General features: G+C 35.6%; 7 protein-coding genes across 7 annotated transcripts; 3 read left to right on the top strand and 4 right to left on the bottom strand.

Moving 5' to 3' along the window:
* Positions 1 to 304: 304 nt before the first annotated feature.
* Positions 305 to 2475, top strand: EIN_491330 (hypothetical protein; the record flags this gene model as incomplete). Its single annotated transcript, XM_004255687.1, has 2 exons — positions 305 to 581; positions 833 to 2475. Coding segments are annotated over 2 exons (1920 nt in total), but the record flags the coding sequence as incomplete, so codon positions are not given.
* Positions 2476 to 2658: 183 nt separating this feature from the next.
* Positions 2659 to 5662, top strand: EIN_491320 (hypothetical protein; the record flags this gene model as incomplete). Its single annotated transcript, XM_004255686.1, has 2 exons — positions 2659 to 2739; positions 2816 to 5662. The coding sequence occupies 2 exons, from the start codon at positions 2659 to 2661 to the stop codon at positions 5660 to 5662; spliced, it is 2928 nt and encodes a 975-aa protein (XP_004255734.1).
* A 1262-nt stretch (positions 5663 to 6924) lies between these two features.
* EIN_491310 (hypothetical protein) lies at positions 6925 to 7236 on the bottom strand (the record flags this gene model as incomplete). Its single annotated transcript, XM_004255685.1, has 1 exon — positions 6925 to 7236. One exon carries the CDS (start codon positions 7234 to 7236, stop codon positions 6925 to 6927), a length of 312 nt encoding a protein of 103 aa, XP_004255733.1.
* Positions 7237 to 7380: 144 nt separating this feature from the next.
* Positions 7381 to 8928, bottom strand: EIN_491300 (hypothetical protein; the record flags this gene model as incomplete). Its single annotated transcript, XM_004255684.1, has 1 exon — positions 7381 to 8928. One exon carries the CDS (start codon positions 8926 to 8928, stop codon positions 7381 to 7383), a length of 1548 nt encoding a protein of 515 aa, XP_004255732.1.
* Positions 8929 to 9500: 572 nt separating this feature from the next.
* Positions 9501 to 10061, bottom strand: EIN_491290 (M-phase inducer phosphatase, putative; the record flags this gene model as incomplete). The annotated part of the gene is made up of 1 exon (XM_004255683.1): positions 9501 to 10061. The coding sequence occupies one exon, from the start codon at positions 10059 to 10061 to the stop codon at positions 9501 to 9503; it is 561 nt and encodes a 186-aa protein (XP_004255731.1).
* Positions 10062 to 12033: 1972 nt separating this feature from the next.
* On the top strand, positions 12034 to 13524 carry EIN_491280 (hypothetical protein; the record flags this gene model as incomplete). Its single annotated transcript, XM_004255682.1, has 1 exon — positions 12034 to 13524. One exon carries the CDS (start codon positions 12034 to 12036, stop codon positions 13522 to 13524), a length of 1491 nt encoding a protein of 496 aa, XP_004255730.1.
* A 77-nt stretch (positions 13525 to 13601) lies between these two features.
* On the bottom strand, positions 13602 to 14564 carry EIN_491270 (hypothetical protein; the record flags this gene model as incomplete). The annotated part of the gene is made up of 1 exon (XM_004255681.1): positions 13602 to 14564. The coding sequence occupies one exon, from the start codon at positions 14562 to 14564 to the stop codon at positions 13602 to 13604; it is 963 nt and encodes a 320-aa protein (XP_004255729.1).
* Positions 14565 to 14711: the final 147 nt, after the last annotated feature.

Here is a 14711-nt window from a genome sequence, read left to right as displayed (position 1 = left end):
CATATAATACTTTTTATTTATCAACTATATTAATAAGAATATCAATAATTTGGTGTTTTTTTTTAATTGTTATTTATCTCAATAAAAACAAGTCAAATAAAAAACAAGAACATAAATTTAACTGTTAAAATTAATAAAATTGTTTGTTGAGGGACCTACATTGACCACCACCACCTCTTAAAATATATTTATTTTTTCTATTTCGAATCATATTCAAATTAAAATTATAGTAAATAGGAAACTGGGATAATATTAGGTCTGGTTCCCGAATTCAAAAAATGCCGAAAATTCACCTCGAGTCAGTGGAAACCGAGAAAGACGGAGCATTGAAAAGAAGGCTCATAAAGACGCACTCAAACAGTCTGTTTGTGCACCGTTTCACCCACTTTCCAAGTCCTCCCTTGGCGCAGATCCCCCCCCCCCGCTTGCGGGGGGGGAACCACATCCGCGTCCACACAGTACGGACAAGGAAAGTGGGTTTAATGGGGACGCACAAACAGTGGCTGAAAAATGGACTTCCTTCAAAAAACACTCGCGGCAAATATTTTTTTTTGGTAAAGGTGGTGGTCAATGTAGGTCCTGTTTGTTGATGATAAGAAATATTTGTTAAACCTTTATAAAATTTTATAAAAAAACTCATTTCCATTTTTGGTTTTAAAAATAGTAAAAAAACTATCAAAATAAACCAATAAAAAAAAAGTAAAGAAACTCATAAACCTGTTTTGAATGAGTTCTCTTGACGATGTTTTCAGTAAGGGAGTTGAAAGCATTATCACTCATCTCAAAAACTGTACTGAAGAAAGTGATATCACACAATGTTTTCAGCGTATAGCAGACGAGTGTCGTGATGTCGAAGGTGCTCGTGAGAAATTGGTGAACAAAGACCTTTTGGTTTTTATAAGCTCAAAATTAAAATCTCCATCTGAAAGCTTAGCTCTCCAAACGTGTCGGTGTTTGGTCAACATGACGTACTATAATGAAGACGCCAGAAAGTGTTTATTCACTGAAGCAGATGCATTAAAAGAACTTACAAACATTGTTAAGTCGTACCCCACCTTACAACTTGTTGGTTTGAGTTGTTATGCTAACATGTTCGAATCGTGTGAAGAGCTTCAGACACTTTTAATCGACGACGGATTCCTTTCCGTTTGTGAAGCGTGCGTTTCCACGAATTACGCTACTGTCATTCGAACATTGAACAACATCTCTGTACTTGACAAAACCAATTTCATCTTCGCTTCACACTTTTTCGAGGTTTTCCTTGACTCAGTTCCTACTGATTTGGCCGACACGTCGTTCTCTGAAGTTGCTGAGTTCACAATCAGTCACTTGTCCTACCCCGAGTTTAGAAAGTGTTTTGTTAAACACTTCGGGAAGTTCGAAGTTTGTTATGAAAAGGCAATCGATGTTGTTGTGTCCCCGCTTTTCCCTAAAAATGTTGAAGAAGAGAGTCTAAACACCGTTTGTTTGGCTGTCAAAACAGTCTTTGATTTGTACGACTCGATTTTCCAATACCAAGACCTCACTTTCATGTACGAAAACATTTTGGACTTGACGATTGCTTATACCCTCCATGGAGATCTTTTTGCTAAAGACTTCATCCCAGCACCAACACAAGACCACACTTGTTCGATATTATGTCATGTTGCAACGATCGATCAATATCTTCCAAAAATTTTCGAGCACTATGCAACCTTTTTGAAGTTGACTGTTGGAACAAATGGGAATAGCAAGTTGATGGAATTGCAAAAACACGCATCGGGGATTTTACAGTCATTTTCTACAAATGAGGAATATTGCAAGAAGATGGTCGCTGATGATGTCATCACGCAATTTAAAGTTCTCTTCGATGGGATGGGGATGAACAACCAACCACTTATTTTCAGATGTTTGTCTGTATTACACAACATGACGGTCATGTTAGATGACAAGAGTGTCTTGATGACCGACTCGAGCTGTTACCTTATTGTCCAGACATTCAAAATGATGGGAAACATTGTTGTTAGATTTTCTGCGGTTCAGTGCTTAAGAAACTTGATCAACGCTGACGCGAAGTTCTTTGAAGTCTTCAAGAAGAATGGTGGATGTGATGCGCTTCTTGATGTTTGTCTTGGGAAAGATGAGAGACAAGAGAATCAAGAGCAACCTGATAAACGTGTTCGTTACGAGTCGACTCGCATTTTAGTTTCTATCTTAAAGACCGACAAAGACAGATTGAATGATTTTGCAAGAACAGATGAGGTCTATAAGTGTCTTCTTGAGAATTTGAAAACAGACTTTGCGCTCCTCATCAAGGAAGTGATGACCCTCATTATCCAATTTATGGATTGGGGATTTTCGATTCCAAATGAAGTCCTTGTCGAAATTCGAGCAGTGGTGAAGGACAAGCTCGAGACTCTTTTGAAATCCCCTGCCGAAAACCAGACTATGAACAAAGACGTTTTGGACGTCTTTGAGAAATTCTTGAACCACTAAGCCATTGATCCCTTTTCTGTTGTTACCGTTCCGGTAATGTTGTCACCACCGTTTCAAAGAAAAATTCAACATCATTAAATAATTAACGGATAGTTTGATTATAGTAAATCAAATTGCATTTCAATTACTCGGATCGAGATTTGAGAATTCGACGAATAAAACAAATCATCTTCAAATGACAATATGAGGAGTTTCAGAATGAAAAAGACTAACGCGATCTCAGCGCAGTCTTCTCCTACAAGCTTCTCGCCTCGTCTGAGTTATGTTTGTGCATGTTTTTCGTTGTGAATTTCAAGTATGAATAACATTTTCAAGCGTTTGAAATTTGAATAACAAAAAGGCGTCCTTTGAGAATACCACTTTGTTCTTGGCCCAACATAAAGACACACAACAGTTGTGCTCTGCTAGAAAAATTGCGGACGAGTTCACAATGAAGATGTCGGAGATGATAGAAGAGATAGAGTCTGGGATACTGTCCTTTCTGAAAGTCGATAATAAGAGCATTGAAGAGAAGTACCCGTTTTTGAATCATCCGTTTGTCGAGGGAAAAACATTTGATATCACAAACACCGAATTTCCGATTCCACAAGACTCTTTCATCTTCGCTCTGCGTTTCTTCCACCTCGCGAAAACATTTTTCAGGCTCCTCAAAATTGATAAAAGCTTTCCACTGTGTTACTCAGCTTTCCCATATACCGCGTCACTCAGATCATTCTTCGCTTATTTTAAACATAACAATATGATCACTAAAAGTGGCGAAGAAAAGGAAAAACATTACTTTTTCAATTTGACAGACAAAATCATGTTACTCTTTTTCGAACGAAATGTTGTGTACCTGAGACTCCTCATGAACGAATACAACGAGTTTGTCGATACACAAGAAACACTCTTGAGGATACAAAAATGCAAAAGCCCACGAGACTACTTTCCCCACGAAAAGTTGATCAACACAAACGAATTTTACTCGTACGACTTTTACGCAAAAGAGGCGTGGGACGTCTCAAACCAAATTTGTTTGATATGTGGGACACTTGAAACTCTCCGCCAGATTAAAAAATGGAAAGACCGGAACGTGATTGAAAAGCGTGAAGACATCGATGCGATAATTGCCGCAATAAAACTGAATAAGTGGAATTTGTTGAAAAAGGGTAGAGTGTTGATCGAAGGCACAAACATCTTTGGCCCGTTTTGTGTTGGCGGGGAACTACTGTTGTTTGATGGTGGCGTCTTACTCTTTGAGACCAAGGAGGAGAACGTTGAATACCGAGGATGGTCGCCTATTGAAAACATCACAACCGATCAAATTAAACCATTTAAAATATTTAACAATGAAAACCAGTGTTCCAGTTTAGTGTTGACCCTCAACGAAGGCATTGCCAAAATAATTGGAACGTTCGAAGACTTGAAAGATTGGTTAACTGCGATCGAATCTTTGGTGAAGAAGTTTAAAGTGAACAAAGACCAAACCCTGTCTTTGGGTGGAAACACTGTGATTAGAAGGTCAAGAAAGTTTTCGTTTGCTACGCCAAGAACTTCAATATCATCAAAAGTGTCGCAAACACTGAGTTGTGGCGACTTTATATTAAACAGTGAGATTTACGAAAATATCACCAAAATGATTCAAATGGGGTTTCTCTGTACTACTCAGGAACAAAAAAAGAAGGTTGAAAGTTTACTTTCACAGATTGATAAATTGCTTGACAAAAAATCCAAAATCCTTGGCAAAGATACATTAGCACCATTCGTAAATATCAAGTCAAAAGACCCACAAAGTATAAAAATCGTGCTAGACTCTATTTTCGACATGAAAAACAACAAGGAGAATTTGATCATTGTATACTTACTCCTATTGTTAGTATACCAAAACTACACAACACTCAAAGAAAGTAATTACCCAGAACAATCTTTACTTATCAATGATAAACTGAACATCACCAAGCTTGTACATCACATTTCAAAGAGAATTGGAGACAAAGACGCAACAGACAACTTCTGTTTTGTCCTTGAAAAATTCCCACATATCATCTCAGGAGTCAAGAACATCTTTGGTGAGAACTTGATTACACCACTCATGCTTTTGAAAACACAAAAAGCAGACTATATAACGACAGTCAACCACAAAGTTTACATCGCCAATTCCGAAGGGCAAATTGAAATTAGAGATTTTGATGGATTTTTGCTAATTCGACATAAGATAGATGAAGGAGTGATTCAAATAACAGGATGTAAAGAGTGTGTATTGGCGCTCACCAAAACAAAGATGTACAAAATCGGAGAGACTGTAAACAAGATAAACAGTGAGCCGTGTGACTCATTTTTACATCACAATAATTTCTTCTTTATGGTATACCCCTCGAAAATCGGGTTTTACACTGTCGACTTAAACCCCACAAAAGAGCGAAATGTTGTTCTGAAAAACCCGAGATGTGTATTGGGTAGTTCCGACACTGTCGTGGTAGTGTGTATTTACGATAACTTGTATCGTGTCATTACTATAGACCAAAATTTGGAGTTTACTGAGATTGAGGAATTGGTAAACAACGAGGAGCCTACGTTCTTAACAAGTGCGCTTGATTTTGTCTATGTTGGGACAATCACGGGACGTGTTTTACAGTACATGGGCGGTGTTCTTATAATGGAGAAGATGTTGATGTGTGGTAAGATCAATGGTATCCAGTGTATGGGCCGCTTTTTGTTTGTCTTTGGTGATGAGGTTCCAGTCACGATATTATACGAGAAAGGACTTGTTGTTCTTTACATGTCTTCTCTTTTGGGGTTTGAAAAAGTGCGGTGTTGCAAGGGGAGTGCTGACAAGCGAGTTGTGTCTCTGTGTGGAGGGATGCGCCAAACCTTTGTTGCAAATCGGAAAACCTCCTCGTCTCGGAGTGTGACAAATAATTGTGTAAAGGAAAGAGTGTCAGAATTTTTTGGAATGACGCCAGATGGCAATTTAGGCAAGTTTTCAGGTATAAACTTCCATCGTAAAGAGGACATTCTCAAAGACAAAAACGCATTTGTTGTGAAAAGGCACAAACATGTGTTTTACAGGAAACAGGTATGTTGTGGGGTTTGTGATATGTGTATGGGGGCTGTTGTTGGCAATGTCATCGGGTGTCGGTTGTGCTTTAAAACATACCATGAGGGGTGTGTCAATGTAGCTGCGTTATTTGACGATTGTTTAAATTGAATTTTGTGTGACTTATCATTTAAACAAATGATAGTGGATTGTGGATAGTGGTATTATAATAGTAGCCTTCTGAGCAAAGAAAGAAAAAGTAACAGAACGAGTCAATTCATTGAAAGGGTCACAACAGAATAACCCAAAGCGCATGGATAAGTCCAGGTATGAAAAAGAATATTGTAAGAATGCAGTTCAAAACAAAGCTGAATCCAAGACCATCTTTTAAGAACACGGCCAAAGGTGGGATGAAAATGGCAATGATGACCAACACAAGTGTTCCAAGAACCATTGTTTTTTACAAGTAAGGTTTGTTTTTGAGGTATCAAAAGACTATTAATAGCATAAATAATAAATTCATACTAATAATATATTTACTATAAAATAAAATATATTATTTAGTTACACCCGTTAATCAAATATTTCAATACAAATAATTTACTATTTAATATTATTTTTTAATTACTTGTTATAGTTTGAAATAACGACACTAACATCGAACATTCTTTTTGATCTATTGTTCACAATCTTTCAAGAAGCTAAATAATTAAATAATAATGTTTTATATTAAAACTATAAATTAGTTTTTTTGAATATTTTTATTAATTCGACTTTTTTTAATTAACACTTGTTTTTCATATTGACATGTTATTAAGGGATATATAGTAAATTTTTGATATTTTTCCCTTTTTTGGTTGTGTAATTAACATGACTTAATAAACTTTTTAAAACAATGGAAAAATATTAAATAAACTCGAGATTTCCTTTTTATTACAATTTGATTTTTGATCAACTTTTGAAATGTTAACAAAAAGATTTTGATGAACAAAAAAAATACAAAAAAACAATACCATTTTTAGTATTATTATAATATTTTTTACTACTAATAATAACATATTATTATAATTTAATAATATTATTAATTTTTATACTTAATAGAACTTTTTAAGAACATCTGTTTCTTCATTAAGAGATATCAAAAAGAGAGACTTTGAATACACAAAACAGTTTTCAACTCACCACAAAAATTGCATTTCAAAGTATAAATTTGTTGTGTTATTTTGACTCCAATAAAACTCTTACAAATATGCATTATCTTCAAAACTATATTTTTAAACCTTAATGTATTTCATATAAAAAGAAGCTTAAAAGTTCTATGAACCATTTCCTTTCTTTTGTCTCGACTATATAAATAGTCGAGATATATATGAATACAATATAGGCTTGAGAAAGTCAACAACCTAAAGAAAAAACAGAACAGTCAATACGAATCACTTCTTTGGTGTTTCGTTGAGTAGATCCTTATAATAATTCAATTCATTTTTCAAGTCGACGTACTGTTGTCCTACAACACTCATTTCTCGAAGTAAGTCGTCGCGCTCCAAATTAGAATCTAATAGTTCTTTTGCTATATCAACCACCGATTGACTTTCTTGTGTTTGTCCTTGTTGAATGATGTTCTCGACGTCATGGAGTGATAAAGAGTCTTCCATCATTTCCTTAAATTCTTTCAACGAATTATCCAACACCTGCCCTTCGAAAAATCGAAGGATGTCGCTAACGTTTTCCTTAGTTTCCTCCATCACCACTTCTCTATTCTTTTCTTAGTTGTTTTTTTAATTAAAATATCTAATTCAATGCTATTAATTATTTTTTATTATTTGAAACTATTCCATCCTATTTTTCTCATTCCCTTAACATCATCACTAAACTATAAATTTAAAGAACTATCTTTCATTTTCACCATCAAGACGTAATTTCGGTGAGTCCGCAAATGGATTTTCTTCTTCACTCTTCGGCACAACAGTGAACCCAATGTCTTCGAGAAGACAACATCTCTCAAAACATCCTTTCTCTATACTTTCCACATGCTTCAGATTGATGCGTTGAAGCTCCTTACACCCCGAAAAGCATTTTTTCTTCAATACTGTCAAGCAACTTGGCAGTTCAATACACTTCACACCACTCTCGAAAAACGTCTCCTCATCAAGTTCCTTCAAGTTACATTTGATCTCACAGATTTCAAGTGATGTGCACCCGGCAAACACGCGTTTGCCAAAGACACTCTCCCGGTCGTCCTTTCCACTAATAACAACTTTGGAGAGTGAACTGCAGTCTTCAAAGCACCCGTCCTTTAACGTCACATTTCCTTCAATTTGTATTTCATCAAGTTTCTTACAATCATTAAAACAGTTGCTCCCAATCTCTCTGATGTTCACCAAATTGATCTTCTCCAATTTAAAGCACTTGTTAAAACAGCACTTGGGGAGTTTTGTGAGTCCGTTTGGTATTTGGACCTCTCGCAATTTTCTACAACTCTCAAAGGTGTGCGCACACAACCCAGTCACGCTATTTGGTATCACTAAACTGATCACCTTGTCGTTGAAGAAGCAACTTTGGTCATTCACACCGTCGGGAATGATGTTGCCAAAGACCGTCTTATCATCGCCAATATAAAATACTCGTCCCGTGCACTTGATCTTGTTGTCGCCAAATAACTTGAAAAGGGTCGCCGACACATCTCCGCAATATTTCTGAACGCCTCCAGTGACTTCTCTCAGTGAAGTGCACTTTTTAAATGAATTGAGAGAAATCGAAGACAAGTTGGTTGATATCTCTATGGTCTTCAACGACACGCAATTCTCAAAAGCAGAGTCTCCAATCCGTTCAACCACTTTCAAGTCAAATGAAGTTAAAGAGGAGCACCCCTGAAAACAATAAGGGGGTATTGTGGTGATCATATGTGATGGTTTAATGTACGACAGCGACGTGCACATTCCAAATGATCTTTCATCCAAAATAGCAATTCGTGACAAGTCGACTTGTCTGAGTGGAGTATAATAGAAGCAGTCTGCTCCAATCGACGACAGACACGACGGAAAAGTGATTGTCGTGTTTTGGGAATAATAAAAGCACCCGTGTGCAAGTTGTTTGATATAAGGGGGAATGTTGTCGTGGCAATTGTCGTGGTCTTTTCGCTCGTAACGAACGTTTTTGAAGGTGATTGGTAACTTCGACTTCATAAGTGTTCTGTTGTTAGACCAAAAGACCGCTTCTCCTTTAAATCCATCAAGTAAAGTGTCGGACTTATGATAAAGTCGTTGTACCTTCATGTTAGGGAACATTGATAGTGACTGAACAGTAGTAAGAGTGACTGGGTTATATTCAAAGAGTGAAAGAACTCGCCGACACTTCTTAGATACCCGAAGGAAGCGCGACGCGTCTTTTTCTGTTTTCAGGAAACAGACGACTTGATGCAAAAGATCTTCTTCCATTAATGTGAGTTTTGGAGTTTTTCTTTATCAAAAGAAGACATTTTTTACCTGTTTTTGACAACGGAAAAAAGAAAATGACTTTGTTTTCTTTAGCACGTATTTTTGAAACAAAAACGACACACCTTTTTTAATTCTATTAAAAGTTAATACTAGTAACATTAGTTTTTTTTTATTATTAAGAAAAGTATATAATAAAAATATGGTAAAAATGTTGTACCACACATAAAAATCTTTTTCTCAAAATTTGATATTTCACTTTCCCAAAAAATTAGTTTGTTTTCTAATTTTTTATTATAATGTGGTTACTTGAAAAACGAGAGTGAATGGTTTAAGAGATACTTTATGGTTTTTAATATTATAGTATATTTTGATTAAAAAGAATTAAAATGAAACATATTTTTTTAATTATAAAAAAAAATAAAAAATAGAATGATAATAGTAAAATTATAGTTACCAAAAATAGGAAAACGAGATACCAGAATTCCCATAAATAGAATAGGCAAATGCAAAAACTAGTATTAAATAGTAAAACAAATTATACATAATAGTACATTAAATATACATGATGAAATTCAATCGCTTTGGATGAGGGAGGACTCCACGACTAACTTTTCGTCGGGTTTGATTAGTTCCATTTGTTCTGCATTATTCATATGAGTGAAGACACAAGACCTCTTTCTGATTTGCTTCAAACACTTTAATTTTTCATCAGAAGAGCAGCTGTACGTGTCGACATAGCCACCTTGGCAGTATTCACTATGTCTTTTATAGAACATGTGATATCCACCAACCAACAAAAAGGTGTTTGGGTAAGCAGCATGAGGGAATTGTCCATTTCTTTTCATAAAAAAAGCGTCGAGGTTGTTAAATTCCTCCAACGCTTTGACAGCTCTTACTGTTGAAAATTCGCAGTGGAAGACAATGAAGGTCTCACTCAGAACATTTCTAAAAAACAAGTTATACAATTCTTGGAGCGATGGGAGGGGGATGGACCCTTTGATGTGTCCGCCTTGCATCTCATATTGCGTTCGACAGTCGATGATCACAACATTGTTGTGGTTCTGAAGAAGGGACACAAGTGTTTCTCCAGTCATCTTAGTAGTCGCTGAGATCAAGCGAGAGCGCATGGACATATTTTGTTCATGGTGGGTTATATAGAGAAACCCCACTAGATTTGAGTGGTCTGTTATTTATGTTCTTCCAAATATGGAGATAGGAATTGAGGATTCCCCAAACAATTGGCTGGAATAAAAGGCATCACTAAATATCACATTTTTGGCGGAAATAGTCGGGAATATTGGCTCTTTTGATTTTTTCGAAGAACATGTGGTTGGGCAAGTGTGTCTGAAAAAAGCTCAATTTTCAAAAGAAAAAGCGATCAATTGCAATGGAATAATTCGGGAGGATTAAAAAATTGTTTTGGTATAATATATATACCAGTTTTGAAATACTTTATTTTGGTATACACTGGCATTCACAAGGGCGATTGGCCACTTTAGAAAATTTCACATTTTTTTTATGTTGGTGTTCACATTTTCCCGAAAAGATGGCCATCTTCGTGGATCATATTTCGAAAAAAATAACCGAAAAAGTGATGCCACGTCAGGCAATAATTGATTCATTGTTGTATTTCACAACCATTAGGTATTGAAAGGACTATTATGTAACAAATAATAGATTGAAAAAACGGGAAATAAAATGGATGGACCAATAGTGTTTCCACGCCTTTATTGTCGTTGTTGTTTGGAAGATAATTTAAGAAAAAAAAAGCGTTTTGCTTTGTTAATAATATGTAATATCATCTGCGTTTTTGAATAATTGTTGTGAAAAATTATAAATTGTTGTAAATGTATAATTTGTTTTATTATTTGTTATAGTTAATTCCCAGTTGGTTGTTTGTGGTATGCCTATTACTGCATCATATCAAAGACTCAAGCCATTTGATACTAATATTTTGAACTATATTATTAGAAAAAACATTTCGTAGGTAATGAAAAATAAATACTAAAACTTACAAAATGAAAAAAAAAGAACTTACAATTAAAAAGCCGAAACTGACAATTTTTTCCCTTCGATTTGTGTTTTTTCCTCACAATTTTGTCCATTTTTTAAGTCAAAATTTGCTTTGTGGTGAAAAAATCATAAAAAAGAAGTTATTATTAATATGTTTTTAATATTTGTGTAATAAAACAAACAAAATGCAATGTTAAATAAAATTTAACATTTTTGTATAGTAAAATTTTAATTAAATAAACCAATAAAAATTTATTGACCTTCATTGTAAAAAATAGGTGCTTAAAAAGTTTTGGCTTATGTCACTAAAATACAGAAAATAAAAGATTAAATGAAAAAACTGTAATGTTGTTATTTGCCTCATTTTGCCAAACAAAAACATCAAGAGACTGAACATAACAACACCATTTGTAAATAATGTTATTTTTAAGAACTTAAATTTATCATTCATTTAATTCAAACAAGCAACACACCATTTTTGATAACTTCCAATTTTCTTTCATTTCATTAACGATGACGATTTATGGTCTTATCACTTATCATTTATCACTTCAAAACAAATGATAACCACCACTGATTCAATTTTTTAAATGGTGTATTTATAGTAAATCAATAATAAAACAACCATTCATTTGTTTAGTATTTTATTTTTATAATTATAATAGTATTTATAATAAATGATACAGATATTTAATAGTTTAATAATTAATTCACGTGTTATCTTCAAACAGTATTTGCCGAATCAAATGAGTAGAAAACTGATAATTTTCTCAAACCAAATCAGATAATAAAAAATAGTCATTCGAACAATACAAAATGAACTAATAAAAAGATCCCTCCTTTTCTACGCAAAAAATACAAATTTGACTTTGAAAAAATACATTGAAATACCAAAAAACTCCATCACTTTTCCCCCGATTGGTAGCTAACATTTACCTTTTAAATTCCACAATGAAAAGAGGTTTGAACTGGAAAAAGCTAACTTTAAAAGTAAACTGAGATGGTTTGTTTCTTTCAAAAGCTTCGAATTACCACTTAAGTTGTAAATGGTTAACCGTAAATAGAAGTAACACATAGAATTACTGGACGGGGATGTTTCGCTTCCCGCCAATCCAAACACCAATCGACATATTGTTGGGGAAGGAAGACTGTACACTCGAGAAACTTTTGAATGAAGAGGACTTCCCTACGGAGATCCGGAAGAATAACGAACTCATCGACTTCTGCGTCGAACCAGATAACATTAAAAAATTCTTGCAATACACCACCTTCGATATCACCCCAACCGACGACAAAACACTTTTCGATAAATATCACTCCATCTGCATCTCTCTTTTCTGCGAAGAACCGTCTCATATCATCGATGTCATTGGAACAAATGAGGAGTTAATTAAATACGTGTTTTCTGCAGTACAATCGACTAATGAGAAAAGAATGAGCGCAGGTGGGTTGGTCCTTACCGCTATCATCCAAGTCCCTAACTCATTGGTCTACGAATTGTTCACAGCAGACGATTCAATGTTAAAGACTATTACTAGTCACTTGGAACTCGACGGATTTTTGGAGTCGATATTACAGTTGATGAAACTCGAAGACCAAGGAAAGGAAGGATGCATCGAGTGGATTTGCAAAAGAGGATTCATCCCAACTTTACTCAAAACGTTGATGGGGACAACATCCCTCGACATGATCGGAAATATTTCCATCTTCATCCACAACGTCGTCATGTGGAAAGTCTCAAACGACACATCTCATGCCTTCCAGTTCATCACACTCCTTAACAACGACCCCATCCTCCCCGACTTCGTGAAGTCGATTTTCGAAAGCCCGGATGATATGTATATGGGACACTGCTTCAGAATTGTTAGTAATGTACTTGCTTGCAGCACTATATTGACATACACTAACCCAAATGAACTCCCAGGCATCTTCAAATCACTTCTCCCATTCATCTCACAGTTCGACCAAGTCTTCCGTAATAGGAAAGCAGGGAATATTCTCAATAATTTGGTTTATATTGTCCTCTCACTCGTGCTCAGTGGGTTCCAACAAATCTACGACAAGTTGGCGTCGGAAAACGTATTGAACGTCATGATGGAAACATTCTACGGCGACCATTTGTGTACTATCCTGAGACAGACAATCCAAATGACGGTGTTGACCATTATAAATGGGAATATCACAAATATCAAAACCAAATTGTTGGACGGCGGGAAATTGCTGAAAACGTTTGTCGAGAAGGACAAAGAAGGAGAGAAAGAAAAGAGAGAGAAAAATATGGGCCCTGACTACTGGCTCATCGCAGCAAGACTTATGACCAACATCCTTCAAGCAGTTGAAGACAAGGAGGATGAGAACGAATTTTACAAAACTGTTTTGGACGATAAGGAGTTTGTGGAGTATGTCAAGAATGTTGTGATACCGCGTGAAGATGAAACAAGCGAGTACTTTAACAAACAAGATACCACCGCAGAGGAATCTGACATCTCGAACGACTCGCAAAATTTCCAGAACGACGAAGAGGACAACGGGTTCGTTAACATCGACGACGATATTGACGACGAAATCGTGGAGAGAAATTAACAACGATGCTGTTGTGTTAGCTATTTTTCTTTATTTCGTTTTGATGTTTCCCAGACGATACGCGACCAATGGAGGAATCAATTAATTTCTAAAACAAGCATCGCAGATGGGCATAACTGCTCGTCGTCAAAGGTCTTTGACTTGTCTAAGAGCTTGTGTTTGGTCAGCGTCTTGATGAGGGAGTAGTCGCGTGTGGCGGACTGGTTAGAGTCCACCCAATCGTACAGCAACTGTATTTTATCGGATTTGTTGAACACCCTTTTGACCTTTGTCCCGTTTGGGAATCTCACCATGACCGAAGACACATTTAAGCCGGTTGGTTCCGCCAACTTTTCGAAAAACGCTTTTTTTGACAACATGTCATCTTTCATTTTAGTTTTGAGGAGTTGTGATTGAATCTCGTTCTGCTTTGCAATCTCGCTTGACTTTTGAGACTCTTCAAGCTCTTTTCTTTTTTTCTCATTTTCTTGGGCTTTGAGTTCTTCCTGTTGCTTTGCGAGAAGAAGTGCTTTTTGGTACTCTGCCTCTTGTTCTTCACGCTCACGTTGTCGTTGGGTCTCTTCATTCTTTCGTTGGATAATCTCAACAAAGAGAGGATTGTATTGGTATGAGATTTTATTGAGTTCATTTGCAGTTATTGATGAGTAGGGCAGAACGGTGAGTAATTGACCAGTGGAACTGTTAAATGGGAAAACAACAGACACAGACGGGAATTCCGAGATCGCGTGGAGCTCTTCCAACTTTCTACCAGTGATGGTGTTGACGTTTGACACGTAGAAGTAGTAATTTTTGTTTATTGATTCCACAATCTCGAGATTTTGGAGAAGCTGAATGAGCATTTGAGAAGATTGAGGATTTCTGGGAGAGTGGTGGAAAATTAAAAGTAATTTGCAGTTATCCATCGACTGTTTAAACATTTGTGTGAAAGAATTTGTGTAATTTGTGAATAAATTGACCAAATCTTGTGAGTAAGTGTCCAAATCGTGTGAAAGTTGTGAACTTTGGAAGAAAGTGAAGAAATTTGAAAGTGTTTTTATCATCTTCTTTTGTAGTTGACCATTCCAGTTTTTTTATTTATACAAACAAAAATATTAATATATTTACTATTACTTTCTAGTACTTGAAAAATATACTATAATGTTATAATAAAACGCCATACATTTAAAAACTTTCTTAAACAGTTATTT

Source organism: Entamoeba invadens (assembly GCF_000330505.1).
Source record: "Entamoeba invadens IP1 unplaced genomic scaffold scaff_1105074726209, whole genome shotgun sequence".
Classification (NCBI taxonomy): domain Eukaryota; phylum Evosea; order Mastigamoebida; family Endamoebidae; genus Entamoeba; species Entamoeba invadens.
The sequence above is the reverse complement of the archived record's forward strand: the minus strand, read 5'-3'. Positions and strand labels throughout refer to the sequence as shown.